Here is a 23,983-nt window from a genome sequence, read left to right as displayed (position 1 = left end):
GTTCTCCTTAATGCAAAGATTCAATGGAGCTGGTTAAAAGAGGAAAAGTTGCAATAGATATGCAAGTTGCAAGAAAATACAGATTTATAGTAATTGGCAAAGCAGCCAGAGGTAACATGAGAATTTATTTTTATATTGTGAATTATGACCTCAAATCCATCGAAAGGCTGGAGGACCAGAGTGGATTTTTAAAAAGCAACTGGATAAATATTTAATGTGGAAACAATTGCTTGGTTAGAAGGAAAAAGCAGATAGGGGAGTGTGGGTAATTGGACAGCACATTCTGTATAGGTACAAAAGGCTGAAAAATATTCTTTTCAATGCTATAACATGTTATGAAGTACAATAGAGGAATCAAGTAACATCCCAGGAACAGGAGACATCAAGAAATAAATGGAAGGAGGAATTCATGAGAATCACAAACACTAGAAAAGTGATCAGGGCAAGTTGTTGAAGCTGCAGGCGGATAAAGCCCAGGTCCTGATAGACCCTCATTTTAACCTAGATTGGGGGAAGACGGTGCCATTAGTTTGGAAAATACCAAATTTAAGATTGTAAAAGAGGGATAAGAAAGGAAGTTAAAGATAATATAAAGAAAAGAACTAAGGGCACACTCTATTGCAAAGACCAATGGCAGGATAGAAAATGTTTAAAGACCAAAAAAACTAAAAATATAAAACAGATAGCAAGCACTTCTGTATGTCTATAAAGACAGACAGTAAGTAAACGTTAATCCATCAGAGGATGAGACTGGGGAATTCATAGTAGGGAACGCAAATAGCAGAGATACTAAATCAATAGTCTGCCTCAAGTTTTCACGGTTGAGGACATAGTACCATCCCAATTGTAACAAATAATAGCGATTAGAGAAAGGCAGGAATGTAGGAAAATTATCACTACTAGAGAAAAGGTACTGAGCAATCTGTTGCCTAATGGCCTGGATCCTTGGGTCTTAATGCAAGTGGTAGCAGACAGAGTGGGTCCACTGTACTAATATTCCAAAATTTCCTAGATGTGGGAAAAGCTTCAGTGGTTTCAAAAACGCTAAAATAACCTCCTTATTCATCAAAGGAGGGAGGTAGAAATAGGCAGTACAGACCACTTAGTTGAATGTATCATTGGTAAATTGTTAAAATCCATTATTAAGGAACGAGTAACAGGACACTTGGAAAGTCAAAACACAATCTTTGTGAGAAGATTTGTAGCTTGGGTGCTTGTTGTTGTGGTTCTGTTCGCCGAGCTGGGAATTTGTGTTGCAGGCGTTTAGTCCCCTGTCTAGATAACATCCTCAGTGCTTGGGAGCCTCCTGTGAAGCGCTTCTGTGATGTTTCCTAGAACTGACAACCGGAAGTAGCAGAGACAAACCACTACAAATGCCGGAGGAAACACCACAGAAGCGTTAACTGGAGGCACGCAAGCACTGAGGATGTCACCTCATCTGCAACACAAAATCCCAGCTTGGCGTACAGAACCACAACAAAACACAATCTCTCAGTCATTACAGCTTTAAGAAAGGTAAATTGTGGTGACTACTTTGCTAGAGCTCTTCGAAGATGCAACAAGCAAAGTGGATAATGTGGATCCTGTAAATGTATATCTGAACTCCCAGAAGACATTTAATAAGGTGTCATACAAACGGTTAATACACAAGGTAAGGTCACATGAGGGTGGGGTAATTGATTAGCTTGGATAGAGGATTCACTAACCAACACAAAAGCAGAGAAGTGAGATGAATTAGTAACTCTGGATGGTAAGATGTTCAGTGCACAGGCCCCAACTATTTACAATCTAGATTCATTACTTGGACGTGGGGATAGAAGGTGCAATAGCCAAATTTCCAGATGATACTAAACTAGGTGGGGAAGTAGGTAGCAATAAAATAGTATGAAAATGACAAATGAATATGGATATGTTAGATGAATGGGTCAAAATTTGGCAGGTGGAGTTTAGTGGATAAATGTGAGGTTAACCTTTTTGGTTGGAAGAATGTAAAGGCAACTCATTATTTGAATGGGGAGAAATTTCAGAGTGCTTTGGTGTAAAGGGATCTGGGTGTTCTCATGCACAAATTGCAAAAAGTTAGTAAGCAGTTATACCCCCACTAGGTAATAAGGAGGGCAAATAAAATTTTGGCATTTATTCTAAAGGAATATTATATAAAAGTAGGGACATGTTGTTCTAACTGTGCAAGGCATTAGTGTAATTGCAGTAGCAGTTTTGGTCCCCTTACTGGAGGAAGGACGTAGTTGCGTTGCAGGCAGTTCAAAAAAGATTCACTACATTGATTCTAAAGGTGATGGGTTTGTTTTATGAAGAGATATGTCCAGTTTAGGCCTGAATCCTGGAGAGTAGAAGAACGGGAGGCATTTGAGGCATACTAGTTGCTACAGGGACAAAGTAGACTTAGAAATGACGTTTCCTCTTGTTAGAAAATCTAGAATAACAGAGTTTTAGGATAAGGGGTAGCAGATTCAAAATATAGATGAGGAGAAACTACTTCTCTTAAAGGGTCCTGAGATCTAAGGAATTCCCTACTCCCAACTGCATTGGATGCCAGGACATTGAGTAAATTTAAAGAGGAAAAATGCAAATTTTTAAATTAGTCATGATTGTAAGGTTATAGAAAGCAAGCAAGAAAGTGGAGTTGAGACCAAGATAAGATTAGCCACGATTGTACCAAAGAACTTGAGGGGCTGAATTGCTTACTCCTGCCCTTATTCAAAAAGGGAAGACAGAAAGCAGGAAACTAAAGACCAGTCAGCATAACATCTATCATAGGGAAAATGCCCAAAGCTATCATTAAAGTTATAGCAGGACACTTTGATACATTCAAGGCAATAAAGCGGTTAGCATCGTTTTGTAAACAGGAAATAAAGATTAACCAATCTGAGTTATTTCAAAAGATATGCTGCTGATGAAGGGGAACTGGTGAATTCAGTGTACTTAAGTTTCCAGAAGGTATTTGATAGAAGGCCAGATCAGAGATTATGGAAAAATAAAACCTATAATGTAGGGTGAAGCATATTGGTAGGAACAGAAGGTTGGCTGGCAAACAGAAAGCAGTGCGTCTGTGTAAATAGTCATCGTTCAGATTGGTTTAGCAACATGTAACAAATGGTGTGCCCGAAGGATCAGTGCTGGAACCTTGGTTGTTTACAATTTATATAAATGATTTAGAAGAAACAAAAAAGGTACAGTTGCTAATTGGTCAACGACAGTAAGATAGGTAGAAAAGTACAGTTGAAGAGAAACAAAGGCATTGCCAAATGATATAGGTAGATTTAGTGAGTGGCCAAAGATGTGACAAGTGGAGGTATAATGTGGGAGAATGTGAAGTTGCCTATTTTTGGCTGGAAGAATAAAAAAAATCATGTTATCAAAATGTTATGAGATTCCAGAGCTTCAAGATGTAGATGAATCGGTGTCCCCTTATGCCTGAAACACAAAAATCTACTATGTAGCAATAGAAAGTAATAAAGTTAACAGAATGTTATCATTTCTTGTAAGGGGAACGGAATATAACAGCAGGAAAGTTCTACTTCATTGCACAGGGCACTGGTAAGACTGCATCTGGAGTACTGTGCTGTAACGTCACCTTATTTAAGGAAAGACGTAAATGCACTAGAGGCAGCTCAAAGAAAGTTGACTCAACTAAAACCTGAGATGGGCAGGCTGACCTACGAGGAAAGACTGGACAACCAACTTGTGCCAGAATTATGCTAACAGTAAGCATAATTCGCAGGAAGAATAAGCAAAAGGAGCGTAAAAGAGGAAATTAAAGACTTTTCTTATGCACATGGTCGTCCAAAATAGAAAGTATTTTAAGCAGCAACTGAAACTTAGTAAATTATAATATTTAAGAAAAAGCTCAGTTAAGAGTCAATGAGAAAAAGCAATGGAATAAAAATGGGATAAAATTAACAAACAGCTCTAAATGGCTGGTGGCACTAGCATGTTAAATGGCTTTCTTCTGAAAATTTTAAAAGATTTTTGACAGTCAAAACTCTTGCTGTCAGCAGAAAAGCAATTGCAATGTATAACATAAGTAAGTTGCAAGTACCTACCATGTATATACTTGACAACATTGAGACTGAGTCCATGGCGAGATATGGTCATTAGTACCTCTCCTGCACTTTTTCTCCAGAGGATATTATGTGGAGGACACCAAGAGGTTATAGCACTGAACAGAAGCTGGAGGTCATCTTTCTGGGCTAGCTCTTCTGCTGGTGACACATACTTGCAAAGTTTCACCAAAATCTACCAGTAAAAAATAAGTTGTAAACTAAAATGTCAAATTAGTGGCCATTTAAAGTCATACAGCACAGAAACAGACCCTTCAGTCCAATTTCGGTCTGTGCCGAACAGACATCCCAATCTGACATAGTCCCATTTAATAGCATTTGGCCATATCCCTGTAGACCCTTCCTATTCATCTAGCCATCCAGATGCTTTTTAAACGATGAAATTACACCCGTTTCCACACTTCCTCTGGCAGCTCGATCCGGGCACGCACCACCCTCTGCATGGAAAAGTTACCCCTTCATTCCTTTTTAAATTTTCCCCTCCTCAGCTTAAACCAATGCCCTCTACTTTTGGCACCTTCCCTACTCACCCCCCACCCCACACACAGGAAAAAAAACTTGATTACTAACCCTATCTATGCTCCTCATGACTTTCTAAACCTCTAGAAGGTCAACCCAACAACCTCCAACATTCCAGGGAAAAAAGCTCTCGCCAATTCAGCCTCTCCCAACAACTGAAACCCTTCAGTCCCAGTCCTTGTAAATCTTTTCAGCATCCTCTCAGGTTTAACAACAAGTTTCCTAGAGAAGGGCTACCAGAATTGTACACCGTATTCTAAAAATATTATAAATTGAATTTTATATAATATTGGTCATTGTCAACCTTCATACAACTGTTAATTTTTCTGAACAATTGCTTTATGAATGCTGAAAAGCTGAGTAATTCAGCAATCATCAAATTATCACTCACAATCATGGGACTTTTTTTTAATTATACCTTTATTCAAGTCGTACCACAGTCATTAATAAAACACAATTTGCTTATTACTTTAATAATTAGCAGCACTCATTTTGGACTAAGGTTGATAGTATTCCAGGTGCTGCAGCAGTGTTGAAATGATAGGTTTGACCAAAACACAAACTAACTGATTTATAAGATCTCAGGTAAAAAAACAAGCCAGCAGTGCCTACTTTCAGTCATAACTGCTTCCCAGATATCTTTGAAGTTAAGCAGATCCAACCAATATCTGGCAGTTTTTTTGATTCTACAAAGAAAATGCTATTCTACATTATTTTGTACAAGAGAAACACCTGGAAATGTAGCACATTGATGAGCGCTAGCTCTTCAAACTTTCCCAAGAACTTGAGGCATTCAAGAGAGAAGTTGATGATTATTTGCATAGAAATAGTGTGCAAGAGTATGAAGAAAAAGCAGGAGATTGTCACTGGCAATGCTGCTTGAAGAACTGCTGCAAATACAAATATTGTTTGAACACAATTTTAACTTTCTACACAATTCTGTGGAAAAATTATCACAGTTTCATTTAAGGTGCAAAACTGGACTGCGCTGATGGTGGTGTGGAAATGGTTAGTACTGTTACTTCCGCATCTGACTGAAATTCACTTCTACACCAGAATGATGGTATAAATCTTTCTCAAATATAGATTGACAAAGCTTTCTGAAAAGTTGGCTGACCTTTGTTGGGTTCATAAATAGATGCATTTAAAGTTTAAGGGGAGAAACCAATTTACACATCACTATCCAAAACAATAGAAAATTCTCAGATGATTTTGAGATATTAGAACCAGTCTAATCATCACATTTTCTATCTTTGATTCATGTCAATCCATTTAGCTTCCCTAATACAACGTTAGAAAAATCAGAGCACGACATCGTGTTTAGCATGGAAATGCATTTAAAATAGATAAAGCACATGGTAAGCTTGCGATTCTCATGCTTATTTCTAACTGGTATCCTATTTGATCCTGAGAAGAGTTTCAACCTCGAATCTGTGCCATCACTAAGACGACCAATTTCCACTTCTAACATCCACCAAATGACCATCCTCAGCTTATCTACTACTGAAAATTCCATTGGTGCTTTTGTCAACTCCAGATTTGAATACATTGCACTTGGCTGGTCTCCTACTTTCTACTCTCCATAAAGTTGAGGATATTCAAAACTCTGTTGCTCCTCTCAACTCCATCACCCCTGTTCCATTGACCTATGTTCGCTCATGGCTAAGCTATCTTAAGTTTACAATTCTCATGTTTGTTTGAAGTCCCTCTGTTGTCTTGCCCTTATGTTGCTGCAATAGCCTGCAACCCAGACTCAAACATATCCCTCTAATTTAGGCCTCTTGTACATTCCCTTTCATAATTGCTCTATCATTCATAGCTGTGCTTTCAGATACCTTAGCCCCAAGCTCTGAAATTCCCTTATGCCTTTTCATATCTCTATCTTGTGTTCCCCTTTAATTCATTGCAGTCCTCCTTTATGCTGGCTTCTCTAATGGTTGAGCAAGAAACTCAAACATCCACAAAAATCAACCCAATCTTCCTTTATGTGGCTCAGAACCAAACTTTGTTTCATAACACTTCTATGAAGTGTCTTGGGAGGCGGCATTGTGTTGATTATGCCACATAAGTCAGTCAGTCATTATTGTGTTGCGACCATCGCTTAAGAATCAAAAAAGCAATATTGAAAAGCTCAGAATCTGAAATAAAAACAAATTGCTGCAGGAACTTAACAGATCTGGCAGCAGTTATGAAGAGAGAAATAGAATTATGCTGCAAGTTGAACATGACCTTTCTTTTAAAACAAAATCAATTAAAGAATACTGTTCAACTCAGATCAGACTGTTAATGACCTCCACACTGAAGTTGAATAGGGGTAATAGTTTGTGTTAGTCTGTAAGCAATACATCTCAAAATCTAATGTATGAATTTCAACAAAACTTGGTACACAGAGCAGAACCCCAGGAAAGCTTTTGGCAAATTTGTAGAAATGGATCCTGAGATTCCTAAAAAAAACCTCAGGATGAAACAACCTTTTCTATAATGACAATTGTAGGTTGTCTTAGGGTCCTAGAGGTGTACCGCATGGAAACCGACCTTACAGTCCAACTCATCCGTGCTGACTAGACATTTAGTCCCATTTGCCAGCATTTGAGCGATTGCCCTCTAAACCATCCCTATTTAACCCTTCCAGATGCCTTTTAAATAGTGTAATTGTACTAGACTCGACCACTTCCTCCTGGCAGCTCATTCAATACACACACCAACTCTGCATGAAGTTGTCGTCCCTTAGGTCCCTTTTATATCTTTCCGCACTCACTTTAAATCGATGCCTCTGGTTTTGTGCTCTGCTAGCCTGGGAAAATGACCTTGGTTATGCTCCTTACGATTTTATAAACTTCTATAAAAAGGTCACCCCTCAACCTCCGATGCTACAGGGAAAATACCCAGAGCCCATCCAGCTTTTCCCTACAACTCAAACCCTCCAATCCTGGCAACATTCTTGTAGATCTTTTCTGAACCCTTTCACGTTTCACAACATCCTTCCTGTAGCAGGATACCAGAATTGAACACAGTATTCCAAAAGTGCCCTACCCAACATCCTGTACAGCCTCAACATGGTCTCCCAACTCATTTTATTTAAAGTATGAGAATGCTATGAATTGCCTCAACTGCTGTGGTTAAGTTTGCTGTCAAAGTGTAAGCAGAGGTTTCAGAGCAGGCTGTTGAATGTGGATTGGCCTGAAGCCTTCTCCAAGATGGAACGTCTCGAAAGAGAAATCTTTTCATTAAGATGAGTAGTAAAAAGCAATCAGGCAGAGAGAAAAAAAAAATCTATGAAGAGCTGTGTAATTATAATAGCACTGAATTAACATGGTGTGAGCAGAGCAATTCCCTCCCGTGAGCACCTCTTAATTTGTTAAGTACAGAGCTGATGGATAGCTAGCTTAGCAATGGGTGAAACCATTTACAGTGACGTCATGATGGAGTATCGGGAAAAATGCTAAGTAGATTCAAACACAATCATTTTTCACCTGTACAAACACCTTCTGCAACAGTGCCCGCCGTTCACTAAGTGGTAAATCTGTCTGTGCCCCTCCAGGTGCATCAGGCACATGTGGGAGATCGAAGAATAGATAGAGGCATTTAACCAGAGTGGAAGGCAAAGACATTGTCGTCATATAGTCCACAGTCTTCTGTTATTAATGAAACAAAAAAAAAGATTTTTAATTTACATTTAATAGCATTGTGATCTGGCAGAAAATCAAACACCTCAAAGCGCAATTATAAGCAGTAAAGCTAAAAGCACTCAACCAAATCATAGGTCTAAGGTCTCATCCACTTAATTCTCTCAAAGGAGCCTGTTCGTTCATCAGCTATCACATGGGTCAAACAGATAGTATTCCATTTTAAAGAGAAGAACAACGAAATTGGACTGAACATGAATGAATCGTCTCTTGCTGGTCACCCACTGGATGTGGTTCTCATTCAATAAATTCAACAACCCATCTATTGCAAAAATCTTTAAAAAAATTAAAGCTCATACTTTGTAATTGATAACTTTTCCACTGGAGCTTCTATCTATGCCTCACTTCCAAGGTTAGTTTCTGACAACAGATTTCTGGCACTAATCATGGTCTCTCAACATCTACCCCTTTTGCATGAAGGCAACTTTATTGCAAATTTATACCGCCAACACAACCACCCCTTTCCAGCGAAACACACTGAAAAACATGCTGATTAAAAAGGTTGAAATAAAAAAAATTCGCATTTTAGGAAAACTTTTTTCTATTATATATTAAGTATATATTAGAAAAGATTCCGCTTGTCATTTGATTTTCTCTTTGGTTGGGGAAATACCCTCCCTTCAGTCAAGCAATTCGTTCAAATAAATTTAACAATACGCAAAAAAAAAACAAATTTATTTTTCTCCAACTCAACTACCTTTCTTGATTTTCATAATTTTGTTTGTGGTATTTAAAGTAGAACTAAATTAATAGATGGCTGGCCAAGGGACAGAAAACAAAAATATTTAGTTAATGGACATTTTGCAGAATTGGCAAGATGTGAAAAATGCTTTGTACCAGGACTTTTTAACCACTTGGTTGTTTTCAAAACAATAATCTTTATTTGGAATCCCTCACCAACATCTATAGCATCTCTTACACCACCCCAAACCCTTAATCCTGGTTTTACATTTAATGCCAATTTGCATAAAATTCAAAATCTCAGTTGCCTTTTCATTTCCTCTTTCATTTTTAAAGAAACGTGCAGTCTCAGTCCTCGATATCTTTATGCCTACTTTGATAGGAGTTCAATTAGGGTATATTTTCATTGATACCTCTTCAACCATAATAGCAAGACGTGGGAGGTGCTGGTGTTGGACTGTTAGACAAAGTCATAAGTCACTCGACACCAGGTCACAGTCCAACAGGTTTATTTGAAATCACTAGTTTCGTCAGCTGAATTCTGAGTTTCTATAAGAAGTCTGAAGTGTCGCAATAGAAACTGGGAGTTCCTTTTAGAATGGGTTTCAAGATGCCATCAACATAGACAAAGGTTCTCATACAGGGTTCCATAGCCAACACACCTTGTTTCAGGCATTCTTCTGAAGGCAGCAGTAGTCTCCTATGCAAGTAGTACATGGGATGAGAGCACATAAGATACACTGAAGGTCTGGCTAAAAGGTCTTGATCAGTCTGCTGAGTTGTTGGGTGTATTCTTTGGTTTGATCGGCAGGTAATTATCTATAGTGTCCCTGGTTGTTCAGTTTCAGTACACTTCTTTGCGGTAGTCCGTTATTTATATTCTGCAAGACGATGGCTCCTCCTTTGTCTGATAGCTTGATGACCATGTTTCAGTTGGTCTTGAAAGCACTGAAGGAGTTGCCTTTTGCTTGGGTGATGTTCTTGGCTATCTTATGAGCGTGGCTGACAAATCTGGTACTGATGCATCTCCTGACAGTTTTAGATACATATCAGGCCTAGAGCAGCAACCTTCCAAGAGTGGTCCAATTCGACTCTTTCTTCTTTGGTTGCTGTACTGTGGATCTCCCTGCCAACTGTTCCAGTTCACCAGTTGTCTCATTGGGCTTACTGCTGACACCTTGGGGTTTGTAGAATAATTACTGGAGCCTCATTCGCCTGATGAACTCCTCAGTGTCTGCCACGAAACCAACGGGATCAGTTTTGGTATTGGGGCAGAAATTGAGACCTCGGCTAAGAACTTCTATTTTGTCTGGTTGAAGGGCGAGGTCAGACAAGTTGATGATGGGCTTCCCTCCGGAGGTACCAGTTTCACCGTGGTACAGGGAGCAGCTTAGTTACTACCGTTGGTGATGCTGAGCTTCTTAAGTTTCCTGTTCTTAATGTGCATATAGGTGCTGTAGTTACGTTGCATTGTCTCATAGTTGTGGTCTAAGCACAGGCTGAGAATATGCACTCTTTCTAATTTCACCCGATGAAGGAGCAGCACTCCAAAAGCTTGCAATTTCAAATAAACCTATTGGATTATCTGGTATCATGAGACTTCCGACTTTGACCAGCATTGCATGATGTCATTCCCATCGCATTCATCCATAAATCATTCCTACAAATGGAAAGTAGTTGCCTTGCGTGCACAATTGTCCCTGCACAGAATCACGAATGAATTATCAACCAATTTCGCAGCCTGCCCTGCCACATTCAATGATTATACACATATCTCAGATCTTTCTGCTCCTGAATTTCTTTTACAATTGTACTTTTTATTTCATATTGTTTCTCTTCGTCTTTCTTGTCAAAATGCATCATTTCACACCTCTCCACATCAAATTTCAGCTGTCAAAGGTCAGCCCATTTCAGTCTTTATCCTCTTAAGGTTTACACCATTCTCACTTTCAAACCTCAGGTCTTCAATCTGATATTACATATGTGTGAAACACTGAGTGCAATTAACTTTTGTTTTACTGTTAACTCCCACCACTTCACAATAAAAACATAGAAAATAGGGGCACAAGTAACCCATTCAGCCCTTCAAGCTTACTCCTCTAATCATGATGATCATGGCTAATAACATGTTCAATAGCATATTCATGCTTTCCCCCATATGTGTTGATCTCTTAAGCCCAAAGTGATATACCCAATTTCTTCTTGAAATCATTATGTTTTGGCCTCGATTGCTCTATGGTAGGAAATTCCACAGGCTCAGCACTCTGGGTAAGAAATTACTCTTCATCTCAGTCTGTAACTTTAGATTGTGACCCCTGGTTCTGGACCTCTCCAGCATCAAGAATATTCTTTCAGCACTACTCTTGCAGTGTATTAAAGTTCCCTATTGTCTCCAGACGTCAGAACTGCCAAAGCTGCCTTGGTGCAGGTCCATTTCTTCAATATCCATTCAACCCAGGCCCAACTCGGACTCCAGATTGTAATTTTGAAGATGGGTTGTACACTAAGATTGCACATCAATACAATTGCAAAACCTTCCCTTTCTGATTAGGACAACAATCCATGCATGAAGTCTGTTAAGAAAATTGAGCTGGGGGAAAAAAACCTTCGTAATAATTCACAAATCACTGCTATTGTAGTTTTAATTCAGTGCAATGTGGCACAGATTTAGCTCAAAACAAATGTGCTTTTCACTAATTAAAAAAAAAGTTACTCACTCAGATGAAAATAAAAATTCAAGACAGGTGACAGAGAATAAATTTAAAACAATGAGGCATAAAGAATTAAAGATTAATGGACAGCAAAGTTCCCACTAAGTTTTGCTGGAGTGTGACAGCTCAACACCCTCAAAGATGCCATGCAAACAATGATGTGAGAATGCATACATCCTCACTTTAAAAAAATGGACCGTAACTTGAAAGAATTGATTGGACACAACAAAGTTTAAAGAGAACAGGAGTAGAAAGACAATTACAAGATGTTGTTTCCCATTTTGTCTCAGCATTAAGTTAGAGATCTCAGTATAAAAACAAAACTTAACTCAGAGTAAAACAGTATAACATGAAATGATATTTTGTAATTCTGCTTCACAAACAATGGAATTGCAAATACCTATCAAGCAAACCACAATACTGTGCACGTTCAGGAGTTAGCAAACAATGAACACAATTTTGTAGGATTCGTACTTAATTGAAACACCTTGAAGACCCAGCCATGCTAGCTAATACACCAAGCATGCCTAAGGTTTCGTTTCAACTAACCTGCCCAGAAGATGCAAGTAAGTTGATAGTAGTGAGAAGCATCCAGCCTCTGCTTGATTCTTCACTTTGATTAATCTCCAGAAATTGGACAATGGCACGACTAGCTGCCTCTGTTGACAGAAGAAAATCATAAATAGACATACTGTGGCAAGGAGCACATTAAAAACTGGGCACAGGATGACCCAACAGTTTGATAATTACACTGACAAAATGATTTATACTGTCAAAAACACCACAAATACAAATTCTAGAAATAAAACACCACAATTATATAGCCCTTTGCTGTACACAGACTTAGCACAAGATTTTAAAGTAACGTAAGGATAAAAATATTGAACCTTTATGGGAAAGAATAAATAGTGAAGTATCTTGTTGTTCTATTACAGTACAGTATTGAACAGAGAGCAGCATAAAACTAGTGCATTGACATCACAACTTTAATTTTCTGGAAGGTACAATGACAATAGTTTGCTCACATATCTGATGTGGTTATGACAAACAAAATACACACCAGAAACCTATATGCCTTTTCATTTTCCAATGAAAATATTTAAATGAAATGTCAAAATCTAAGTGTCACTGATCTGCATTATTGTCTGACAGATGCAGATATGGAGTCACAATTTCTTAGGTGGTAACTTCATTTGGAAACGTAAATGGATAAACTCTAGCAGATTCTATCAAACTCCCAAAAGGAAAGAAAATCTCAAAGAATAGCTCCTCAAAAGTTGTTAGATAGCAACCTTGGCAAGGGCGTGGAATTATGATGGTTGCCAGTCTCCCTTTTCATCAGGAAGGTTAGGTAACGTGAAGGTATCAAAAAAGTCTCCATTGGGATCCACTTATTTCAAGTCTGTAATTTCATCTGTTCGTTCTATTTATGTTACTATTAGTTCAATAAGGCATCAATAGTCTTTCGTTAAAAGAAAAGACACCGCATGTTAATGCTTAAACAATATCACACTACTTTCACTCATACTCTACCCACACTAACTTTTTTTGCAGATGTACAATACTTCTGTACATGCATGTGGTTTCCATTTGATGATATTTCTTATATTATAGTTAGAACAATTAATCAGTTCTTCACCTTCCTTGGAAGAGCATCCAAATAATAAGTGCTATGGGATACTAAAGTAGAACAAAAACTGAAAAAGAATGCTTGTGACACAGATCAGAAGCAAGACGTGGTAAATAAGTCGGAATATCAGATCAAGTAATGCATAAAAAGTTGAAAAGCTAATACAGGATGCAAGAGAGCTATGAGTAAAAATTAGTATGCAACATTAAACTGAACCCCAAGACAGGAGGGCCAAATCTCCTGGTAAGGAGATATTTGCTGAAGTGGAAACAGGAGTCAAGTTTTAAGATCTTGTGGAAGTCTCGACCAATCTAACCCAATTAGAGGTGCTTAAGAAGTTCAAACTTCTAATGAACTGTCAGACATAAGGCATCCTCTGTAAAAGTCCCCAACTTTGGATTAGAGGTGATCTCACCAGATTTACCCCTGAACTCCATGCACATTCCCCAGTGACCCAAACCCTCTAATGAAGAAATGGTATGATTCTGTAAAACTTGCAAGTACAAGTTTAACATCACCTCTTTGCCTGCTAGACAGGATATTGTCCTTTGCTGGTTGGGATATTGTCTCCTGCGGCCCCTTTGTTACTAAACTAACTGGTTTTTAAGTGCTTTCAAGATGCAAACGAATAACCTTTATCCTCACAGTTGAATTTTGTCAGTTTACTATATAACTTTGGTGATCTCTTTAGCTGCAAAGTCTGGGTTGTCATCAGTTGCCATCAGGGTTTGGACTACAGCTTTAATCATATAGCATGGAAACAGGCCGTTTGGCCTAACTCATCCATGACTATCAAGTTTCCAAAACTAAATTAGTGGTATTTGCCTGCGATGGGCCAAGTCTAAATCTTTTCTATTCATGTACCAATCCAAATGTTGGAATTATATTGGCCTCTACCACTTCCTCTGGCAGCTTGTTCCATAGACGCACCAATCTCTGTGCAAAAACGTTTCCCCTCAGGTCCCTTTTGAATCTTTACCCTCTCTTTATTCTATTTTAAAATGTTTCTCCATTGGAATGTCCCAAAATAATTGTTTACATTTTAATTTCCTGTCCAGCCAAACAGGCTAGCTCCACCAGCTGAGGAAGGGACACCAGACCCAAAACGTTAACACCAATTTCTCTGCACAGATGCTGCCAGATCTGCTGAGCTTTTCCAGCAACTCCTGCTTTTGTTTCTGATATACATTATCTACAGTTCATTTGGTTTTTATCCCCACCCTTGGGTAGTTTTATATATATTGGCAGAGAATGGAGATTAGAGCTGAAAATGTGTTGCTGGAAAAGCGCAGCAGGTCAGGCAGCATCCAAGGAGCAGGAGAGTCGACGTTTCGGGCCTGAGCACTTCTTCAGGAACAGACCCTTCAGTCCAACTCATCCATGCTGACAGATATACTAAACTAATCTAGTCCCATTTGCCAGCACTTAGTCCATATCCCTCCTAAACCTTTCCTATTCCTATACCTATATAGATGCCTTTTAAATGTTGTAATTATACCAGCCTGCACCACTTCCTCTGGCAGCTCATTCCAAACATGGATCACCCTCTGCGTGAAAAAGTTGCCCCATTTTAAAAGGAAACATCACCACTATGGACCAGAAGTAGGCAGGTGGGACTATTTTGGAATTATGTTTGGCATGGACTGGTTAGACCGAAGGGTCTGTCTCTGTGCTGTCTTCCTCTGACACCGCCTGGGATTGCTCCCCAAGTAGTTCCTTCTCGTGTATTGGTTTCCCATTGGTAATCATTCCATTTTGAGTTGAGTTTCGAGCAGCCTTTCAAAATCCATCCCCTGTAGAAGCTCTCATGAAGAGTCATTTAGACTTGAAACGTTAGCTTGCTGTCTCTTTATGGGTCAATGAAGTGTGGTGCTGAAAAAAAGCATAGCTGGTCAGACAGCATCTGTCAAAGAGAGTCAAAGTTTCGGATTTAGCCCTTCATCAGGACTCCAGCATCTGCAGTCCTCACTTTCTCCTAGAGAATGGAGCTTAGCTGACTCCCTTGACTTCATCTTGCTTTAAGGCAAACTATTCATTTTCAATTCAGCTTTTTTAAAAGTAGAGTATCCATTTCTTCATAAATTCACAGGCACAATTACATGGGCATAACAACTATTTCCTTTTGATAGGATTGCCTGGTCTTCCTAACTTACCTTTTGTCCTTAGCTGACCGTATTCTTTGCTTTTCAAAAGAAACAACACTGCCTGGGATTTCTTGCCAGGGGATGGATTCTACAGAGGATGGATTTTGAAAGGCTGCTCGAAACTCAAAATGGAATGACTACAAATGGGAAACCAATACACGAGAAGGAACTACTCGGGGAGCAATCCCAGGCGGTGTCAGAGGAAGACAGCACAGAGACAGACCCTTCGGTCTAACCAGTCCATGCCAAACATAATTCCAAAATAAAATAGTCCCACCTGCCTACTTCTGGTCCATAGTGGTGATGTTTCCTTTTAAAATGGTGGTGAATATTGCGCAATTATCAGTGAACAGCTGTGTTTTTGACATTATGATGTAGGGGAGGTCATTGATGAAGCAGCTGAAGGTGGTTGGGCCTAGAATATATCCTGAGGAATTCATTCATCCATGTTCAATGACTGGAATGACTGACCTCAGTTTATATCCAAATACAGCATGACCTGACAATATCAACACTGGCACTGACAAGTGATAAGTAACTTTCATGATACACAAGTGTCACTTCTTGTCCATTTCATGGCATTAACATCACTGAATGACTAACTTTCAACATCCTGAGGTTATCATTAACCTGAGAGTGAAGTGGACTAGCCATACAAATAATGGGGTAACAAGAGCAGGTCAGAGACTAGGGATCCTATGAGTAACTCACCTACCGACTCCTAAAACCTATCCACCATCTATAAAACACAATGTGAAAGAATACTCCCTATAGAGCCTGTTATAAGGGCAGCCAGGTGGACATTCTGAGTTCCATAACTGGACCAGATTAACAGCCCTAATCAAAAAGCACTGGTTAACAGATGAAAAAAAATGTCAGATACCCTGTTCACTCTCAGCTAGTTCTGAGGGAGCTGGATCAGTGTCAAGGATGTTCCACCTGGAAATAAAGAATGACTTGGTGACAGGATACTGGCCTTTGTGGAGTTATTTTAGTGGCAACAAGAGCATACTCCTGAAGAAATTTGCTCACAACAGCTATCTTTGAGTCTGGTGAACATTTCTGGCATCATGCCGTTATTTGGGAAGTGTGACTCATTTGATTCTGCTGTTGAAAACTGAGCCCAGTATATGTCAAGAATGCGTTTTTTTTCCCACGTAAATGACATCGAGCAGATGAAAAGCAACTTGTAATTCTCCTGACAGCTTGTGAACTCGCATTATTTTCAGTTATTAGAAGCCCAATTTTCCTTGAGGCAGCAGATACTAAAACCTTTCAAGAGCTGATTGATTTAGTTAAGGAATAATATGACCGCAAGCTTCCTCCAACTCTTAAGATGCTATTGGTTTTACTCAGCAATTTGAGAGATTGGAACACCACTTGAGTGAAGGCAGTTGCATAGCAACACTCAGGACATATCCTGAACAGAGGGCCTTCTAGGTCAGCCCACAACAAAATCTCAAAACAAAGCCACACTTTGGCCTAACAATTAAAACCATTCTTCAGAATCAAGGCAGACAACCCATTGTTGTTGTTGTCGGTGGCATGCAAACGAAAGACAGCAAAGGAGTCCCACTAGATCTAAACTGAGTAAGAGAACTCATTGGTCTATACCCAGGAGAGTGGAAAATCCATCTACATCTGGTTTGGAATAGTTAAATTGCTTAGCAACATCCAAATCAGAATCAAGCAACACAAAAGTCTGGTTAGACGGCCACCTACTTCAAATGGATGTCAATACTGCTATGGCTGTTTCAGTGATCACAGAATCAGTCCTTACAATTCACCCTGGACTCCAACCCTCAAGTTTGCACAACATCTTGGCTAAACTGAGAACCCATACCAGGAAACTTTTACATATTAAGAGTACAACTTCAATTCCAGTCTCTTATGAGAAGTAACTGGTTCAGCTATCACTGATTGTAGTAAAAGCTGTGGGCCCAAGCTTGAGCGGACAAAATTGGTGGAGAAGGATTCACCTAGATTGGCTCAACATTTTTACTAGAAAATGGGTGCTGAGTGAAATCCGAATTACATACCCAGAATTTTTTCAGGAAGGTCTAGGGACCAAAGGAGCCAAAGCAACCTTACATGTTGACCAGGAAGCAATTCCACGATTCTGCAAGGCCTGCCCAGTGCCATCTGCTTTATGGACAAAAGTAGAGGCAGAAATCAGAAGGCTGGAAAAATGAAGGAATCATCAAACCATCCCAATTTGTGGAATAAGCAGCACCAATTATACTGATTGTGAAGTCTGACAGGTCGGCTCACCGTTATGGGGATTTTAAAAAACAAACCACTTTTCAGAGCAAGATAAATACCTAATCCCTTGCATACAAGATTTATATGCAAAACTGTCAGGAAGACTGTTTCTTCGCAAAACTCGGCTTGAACTATGCGTACTTGTAATTGCAATTAGATAAAGATTCCTGTAAGAATACTACAATTAGTATTCATAAGGCTTTGTACCAATATGCAAGACTGCCATTTGGCTATCAGCCTGTGCAATTTTACAAGGTCTACCCCAGGTCGTCATTTATCTGGATGTGCGAATAACAGGGAAGACCAATAAGGAGCACTTGGATATGGTCCACAGACCTTTCTCCCAGTTGGGCATATGCCTTAGAAGGGAAAAATGCATGTTCCTGGCACCCCAAGTGACTTACTTGGGCGACAGAGTCAACAAGACCGGGTAACACTTGTTGGAAGATAAAGTGAGGGTGATCAAAGGAGCCCCAGCTGCCACATCCATAACTGGAGCTTAGAGCTTTCCTTGGGCTCGTCAATTACTACAGAAAAAGTTCATCATAATTGGCTTCCATCCTGGCATTTTTATATCAAATCTTAAAAGGGTCAGCTTTGGAAATGGTCTCACAGCCAAGCCGTAGCTTTGAGTGAAGTAAAGAAACAGCTATCATCCTTGAAGATCTTGGCACAATATGATCCCAAGTGAGAACTGATATTGACATTTGATATCTCCCCGCATGGCATCAAGGCAGTATTAGCTCATAGGTAGCCCAATGGAGAGGAATGCCCAGTAGCATATGCATCCATAACTTTGATTAATGCAGAATGTAAATATGCCCAGGTAAAGGAGGATGGTTTGGCAGTCATATTTGGAGTCAGGAAGCTCCATCAGTACTTTTACAGACATAAATTTGCAATAACAAGGCACCGCAAACTTTGTTTGGTCTACTTAAAGAGGACAAGGCAGTGCCATCCGTAGCTTCAGGCAGAGCTCAGCAGTGGGCTTTAATACCAAGTGCATATACAAGTTGGAACACCGTCTGGGAAGCCAAGCAACAAATGTGGATGCATTGAGCTGCTTCCTGTTGGCAGATCCACCAGCAATGGTGCCCCCACTGGGAGAGTCAGTAATAGTTTTATATTTTGTGGACACGTTTCTGGTCACAGCAGACAACGTCACACTTTGGACGAGAAACATCCAGTCTTTTCAAAACAAACAGCCAGTGGTGATGGGGGAGGCCAAGGGGCTGTCACAATCAGAATTGAAACCCTTTGGACCTGGAGAGACCAGATCACAATGGAGGGCAGCATATTATTATGGGAAGCAAGAGTGATTTTCCCGAGCAAAGGTTGCCGTGAGATACTGGCTGAACTCCAGAGTCATCCAGGGGTTTACAAAAAAAAATGATCTTGGTGAAACGTTATGTCTAGTGGCCAGTTTTGGATACAAACATATTTGCGTTAGTGGGGAAAACACCAGAAGGCCAACAAGGACAAAGACCACCAGCAGCTCCCTCACATTCGAGAGAGTAGCTGGATAAACCCTGGACTTAGTTACACATCAACTATGCGGGTCCTTTTAGATTAGATTAGATTCCCTACAGTATGGAGACAGGCCATTTGGCCCAACAAATCCATACTAACCCTCCGAAGAGTAACCAACCCAAACCCATTCCCCTACCCTATATCTACCCCTGACAGATGCACCTAACACTACGGGCAATTTAGCATGACCAATCCACCTGACCTGCACATATTTGGATTGTGGGAGGAAACCAAGAACACCTGGAGGAAATCCACGCAGACACCAGGAGCATGCGCAAACTCCACACAGTTGCCAGAGGCGGGAATCAAACCCAGGTCGCTGGCATTGTGAGGCAGCAGTGCTAACCATTGAGCCACTGTGCCGCCCCTTCTTAGGTTCTTAGTCATTGTGGATGCCCACTTAAAGTGGTTGGATGTGCACAGAGTTAATGCATCAAAAACAGGAACAACAATAGTAAAATTGCACACATCTTTTGTTTCAAAGCTAAAGGCAGAGACACCAATGTTGGAAAGAGAAATTAAAATCAAAGCTGCTCAAGCAGCAAGATTTGGAGGAGCATAGCACCCTTGTAGGAAACTAAAGCTGAAGCAGAAATAGGAAAAGGTAAGGTCATGGAAGCATTTGAAAACAAAGAGAGAGTGGAGCTCAGGAGTTTATTATAGTTATAGAGTTATACAGCATGGAAACAGACCCTTTGTTCCAAATTCTTGCAGGCAAAATGATCCTTAGCCTGCACAACTGTCAGACCATGATCTGGTGTATACTGTCGACAGTGATCATAAAGACATTAAAAATGTATTTATTTTTATAAATGCTACACAATTACTGCATAATTGACCATAAGTACTCTTTGGGAATTCAGCACCAAATACTACATCACAGCAAACTTTTGAAAAACCTTGAAAATTGACCAAGAGTGCAAAACCTTACATGTAGGGGAACTTCACATGCAATATATTAGACAGACAATCAGAACCAGTTGATTAAACGAGGACTATGAAGGGTGGAAGGGGAAACAAATTGAAGATTTTCTGCTCATTGATAAATACAATGCTGCAAGCAAGGTTTACAAGAATGGTGATGGAGAAGTGTAAAAAGCTAGATTGTTGATCTGGATATCACTAATTTGAAGCTGGCTTCCAAACAGCGCTCCCAACATGTAGAAAATTACTTACTTTATCTCTGAAGTTACCTAGATTTGAAATGTTAGCTTGTTCTCTCTTCATGAATGTGGTCTGACCTGCTGTGATTGCCAGCATTCAGTACACATTCCAGCATCTCCAGTAATTTGCTCCTAAATTACCAGAAGTTTAGTTTGATACTTGCAATGATTTTGACATGCAACATAGGCAACAGTGAATTGAGGGGGGGGGGGAGTGGTGCAAATCTTTTACATTTTAACTGTCATACTCCAGGCTTGAAACATTTCCACAGGCACAAAATTATAAACTGTTGTCAATCTAAGCTAAAAATCGCAACTGATAAATGTATTCTAATTTGCAAGACCTCATAACCAGTCCATTTAAGCTGAGATATAAAAATCTACTCTTAGATGAAACAGAATTGCTAGATCCGGCTTGAGATAGCAGGCGTTTCCTGATTTAAATAATTTCATTGTTGCCTGTGTCATCAGTGCACATCTTGCTTGCCTGACAAGTTTTGTACATAAGAGTTGTACAGCACAGAAACAGCACGCTTCGTTCCAACTCGTCTGCACCAACCACGTATCCTAAATTAATCTGGTCTCATCTGCCATCATTTGCCCAAAGTCCCTCTAAACCCTTCGTATTCAAGTACCCATGCAGATGCCTTTTAACTGTTGCAATTGTGCCAGTCTCCACCATGCCCCTCTGGCAGCTCATTCCATACAGGCACCTCCCACTGCGTGAAAACGTTGCCCTTGGGTACCTTTCGTATTTTATCCCTCTCACCTTAAACCTATGCCCTCCCTATCTATTTATCCTATCCATGCCCCTCATGGTTTTATAAACTTCTATAAGGTCACTCCTCAGCCTCTGACAGTCCAGGGAAAATATTCAGCTTCCTCCGATAGCTCAAACCCTCCAACCCGGCAACATCCTTGTAAAGCTTTTCTGAACCCTTTCAGGTTTAACAACAACTTTCCTACAGTAGGGAGGCCAGAACTGGATGCAGTATTCCAAAAGTTACCGAACCAAAATGTCCTATATAGCTGCAACGTGACATCCTAAAGCCTATATTCAGTGTACTGACCAATGCCAACTGAGTTCTGTGTATGAGAATACAAAGAAACGAAAAATTTTAACACCTTCAGTTCCAGATATTGACAGAGGCGGTGTTCAGCAATTTTATTCTTAATTGATATGGCAACCCACTGTGGATACTCAGGCTTTGACTGAGGAAACATTCAGCTGGGAAGTCCACTTTCTTAGCTGAGACTCAGTTCATCAGGATCTCAATCTCACCCTGTTGCATTCATACTAGATTTGTAATGGAATATCATCAACCCAAGAGCAAGTAAACTGTTCTAATCTAATACCTGTAACTTGTACGATATCTTAAATGAAAATTAACAATAAGGTAGTGTATTGTACCTATCATTTTCATCAGGAAATGATTAAGAATTCAATGCAGCTATGATTTTAAGTGTTATTGAAGGTAACTACCGATAAGTTATTTAACTTGGTACATGCTGTCACATGAATAATTAGTATTGTGTTCTGAACATTATCAAATATTGGCATATTATTCCATCCAACATCCAGATATCCCATACCTGTGGATTTGTTCGAGGCTCTTCTCCTAATTTCAGTCACCATTAAACGCGATACCTGGGCAGCAAACTGCAAGAGATCTGAAAATTTCTCCATCATGGTGCCAGGAGGAGCATTTCCAAATACCTTAAAAGTGAACAAAAATAATACATACGAATCAATAAAAACTTACAGCAAACATTGGTGCTAAAACTGGCAGCATTAATTTTTCTATTATTAGTCTCCATCCTTAGTTACATACAACGTTTGTTGCCATATTTGTCCAGATACCAATCAATCGGCTGACAATTTACTTATACCGTGATTTACATATTTGCGAACTAGGATACTTGTATAAAACTTAACAAGACAAACACCACCTTAATTTTTTAAATGTCCTTTTCAAATTATTTTGTAGCAGTTTCTGTCTAAATTTCATCATTTGCCAAAGGCATTTAATGGCTTTACTTCCGAGCATTTCAATAGTGTAGTTCATCATTTCCTCACATTGCTTATATGTATTATTTCAATTAAACAGTTAAAACAAATATAAATAAATACTTACTACTACTTTTTGTACTGAATGTATTTCTAAGGAAATGCAATGAGACATTGTCTATCCTTTGAATTCCAGCTGAGCAGTCTTTTAATTGATTTTTAAAAGTCATACTGAATCATCAATTCCTTTTCTCCCCATAGCTGAGTGATCTGTTGAATATTTCCAGCAGTTTTTGTTTAAATTTCTTTTAGTAGTCCAAGTAACTTTTTATAGCCAAATTATTGAAAAAGTGACATCATTTGACATTATATTTAACCTTACATTTAGCTCAACTTGACTTTCCCATAACGACTTCTGCAATTTTCTGCCCTCTTTGAAAGACTATTTACTCCCATTTCAACAATCAACAGCCCTCAATCATCCTGCAGTGACTTCTGACAATAAATGGTGAACAGATTAAATAGGGCCAAAATAATAAATTCAGAGGATAGATGTTAATACAGAGGTCTACAGGAAGACTAAAGAGATTGGTAAACCATTGACAATAATTATTAGGGAGTCACAGAACTGCAGGAAGCTCAACAGGCCAATACCAACCCATCTTAGTTTCACGTTAAATAATAGAACTAATCATCAGAAGTGAAGTTGAGGATTATCTTTACTGTTAGTAACCTGGAAAATCTCTATAACAATAATCTAGCAATGGCAGTTGATATAAATTCTGAAAGGTAGATCCTAGGTGACCAAATTTCTCACCTTCTTCATGAAGGTGGAAATCAATGTAAATTACAGGCAAGTCTGCAACATGTAACAGCTCGACTTCAAAAACATCTCTCAAATGTCTGTTAGATAAGTTCTGATTTTTTGAGAGTCAAGGTAATCTTTTATGGGAATGGAAAAGAATTTGGCTGAAGAGTGAAAAACTTTTAATTGTTAAAAAAGTTACATCGGGGTGGGAGTCAAGTACACACCTGATGACTTAGATTCAAAAATGTGATGGAAATGCAGTCAGTATGCAGATAACAAATTGAGTGCAACATTATAGGAACAAACTCAAATTGCAGAATGAGTTAGCCAAACTATAGCTGTATGTACATTTCCAGTATATCAAATTTATTACAGATGTAAAAAAAGAACCGTACACTGTATTCAGAAGTGGCCGAAACAATTATTCTGAATGGGGCTAATGCAACAGGTAAACTAAAGAGTCCTCAAAAATTTCATTGCACACAGTATTCAGTATTCTGCCCAAAACTATCCACAAAGGCAAAAGAATGCTGAACAGCATTGAAACAAAAGTTCTAGTCAGAAGAAGCTGTGATCACTGTACAACACTCTAGTCAGCCAAAATCACAAATCATTTTTGAAGATGGTCATCTAACTGAAACAATAACTCACCTTCTCTCTGATACTTCCTGATTCAAGTAGCTCATCATTTTTTCTTTCTTTTGGATTTTCAGCATCTGCAGTATTTACTTTTGCAATATAAGTGACGCGCTGGTTTTT

The 23,983-nt window shown here is 39.2% G+C and overlaps 1 protein-coding gene across 6 annotated transcripts in view; it reads right to left on the bottom strand.

The window, feature by feature from the left end:
• wdfy3 (WD repeat and FYVE domain containing 3) overlaps nucleotides 1–23,983 on the bottom strand; it is a 400,898-nt gene that overhangs the window by 284,476 nt on the left and 92,439 nt on the right. For all 6 annotated transcript variants that reach the window (XM_060826089.1, XM_060826126.1, XM_060826116.1 and 3 more), the window contains exons 3-6: nucleotides 22,002–22,125; nucleotides 12,229–12,338; nucleotides 8,075–8,236; nucleotides 4,065–4,257 (exon numbers count right to left, since the gene is read on the bottom strand). In XM_060826089.1, coding sequence (XP_060682072.1) covers nucleotides 4,065–4,257; nucleotides 8,075–8,236; nucleotides 12,229–12,338; nucleotides 22,002–22,125 — 589 coding nt within the window. The remainder of the gene's footprint in view (nucleotides 1–4,064; nucleotides 4,258–8,074; nucleotides 8,237–12,228; nucleotides 12,339–22,001; nucleotides 22,126–23,983) is intronic.

The sequence above is a fragment of the Hemiscyllium ocellatum genome, chromosome 1 (assembly GCF_020745735.1).
Source record: "Hemiscyllium ocellatum isolate sHemOce1 chromosome 1, sHemOce1.pat.X.cur, whole genome shotgun sequence".
NCBI lineage: Eukaryota > Metazoa > Chordata > Chondrichthyes > Orectolobiformes > Hemiscylliidae > Hemiscyllium > Hemiscyllium ocellatum.
The sequence above is the reverse complement of the archived record's forward strand: the minus strand, read 5'-3'. Positions and strand labels throughout refer to the sequence as shown.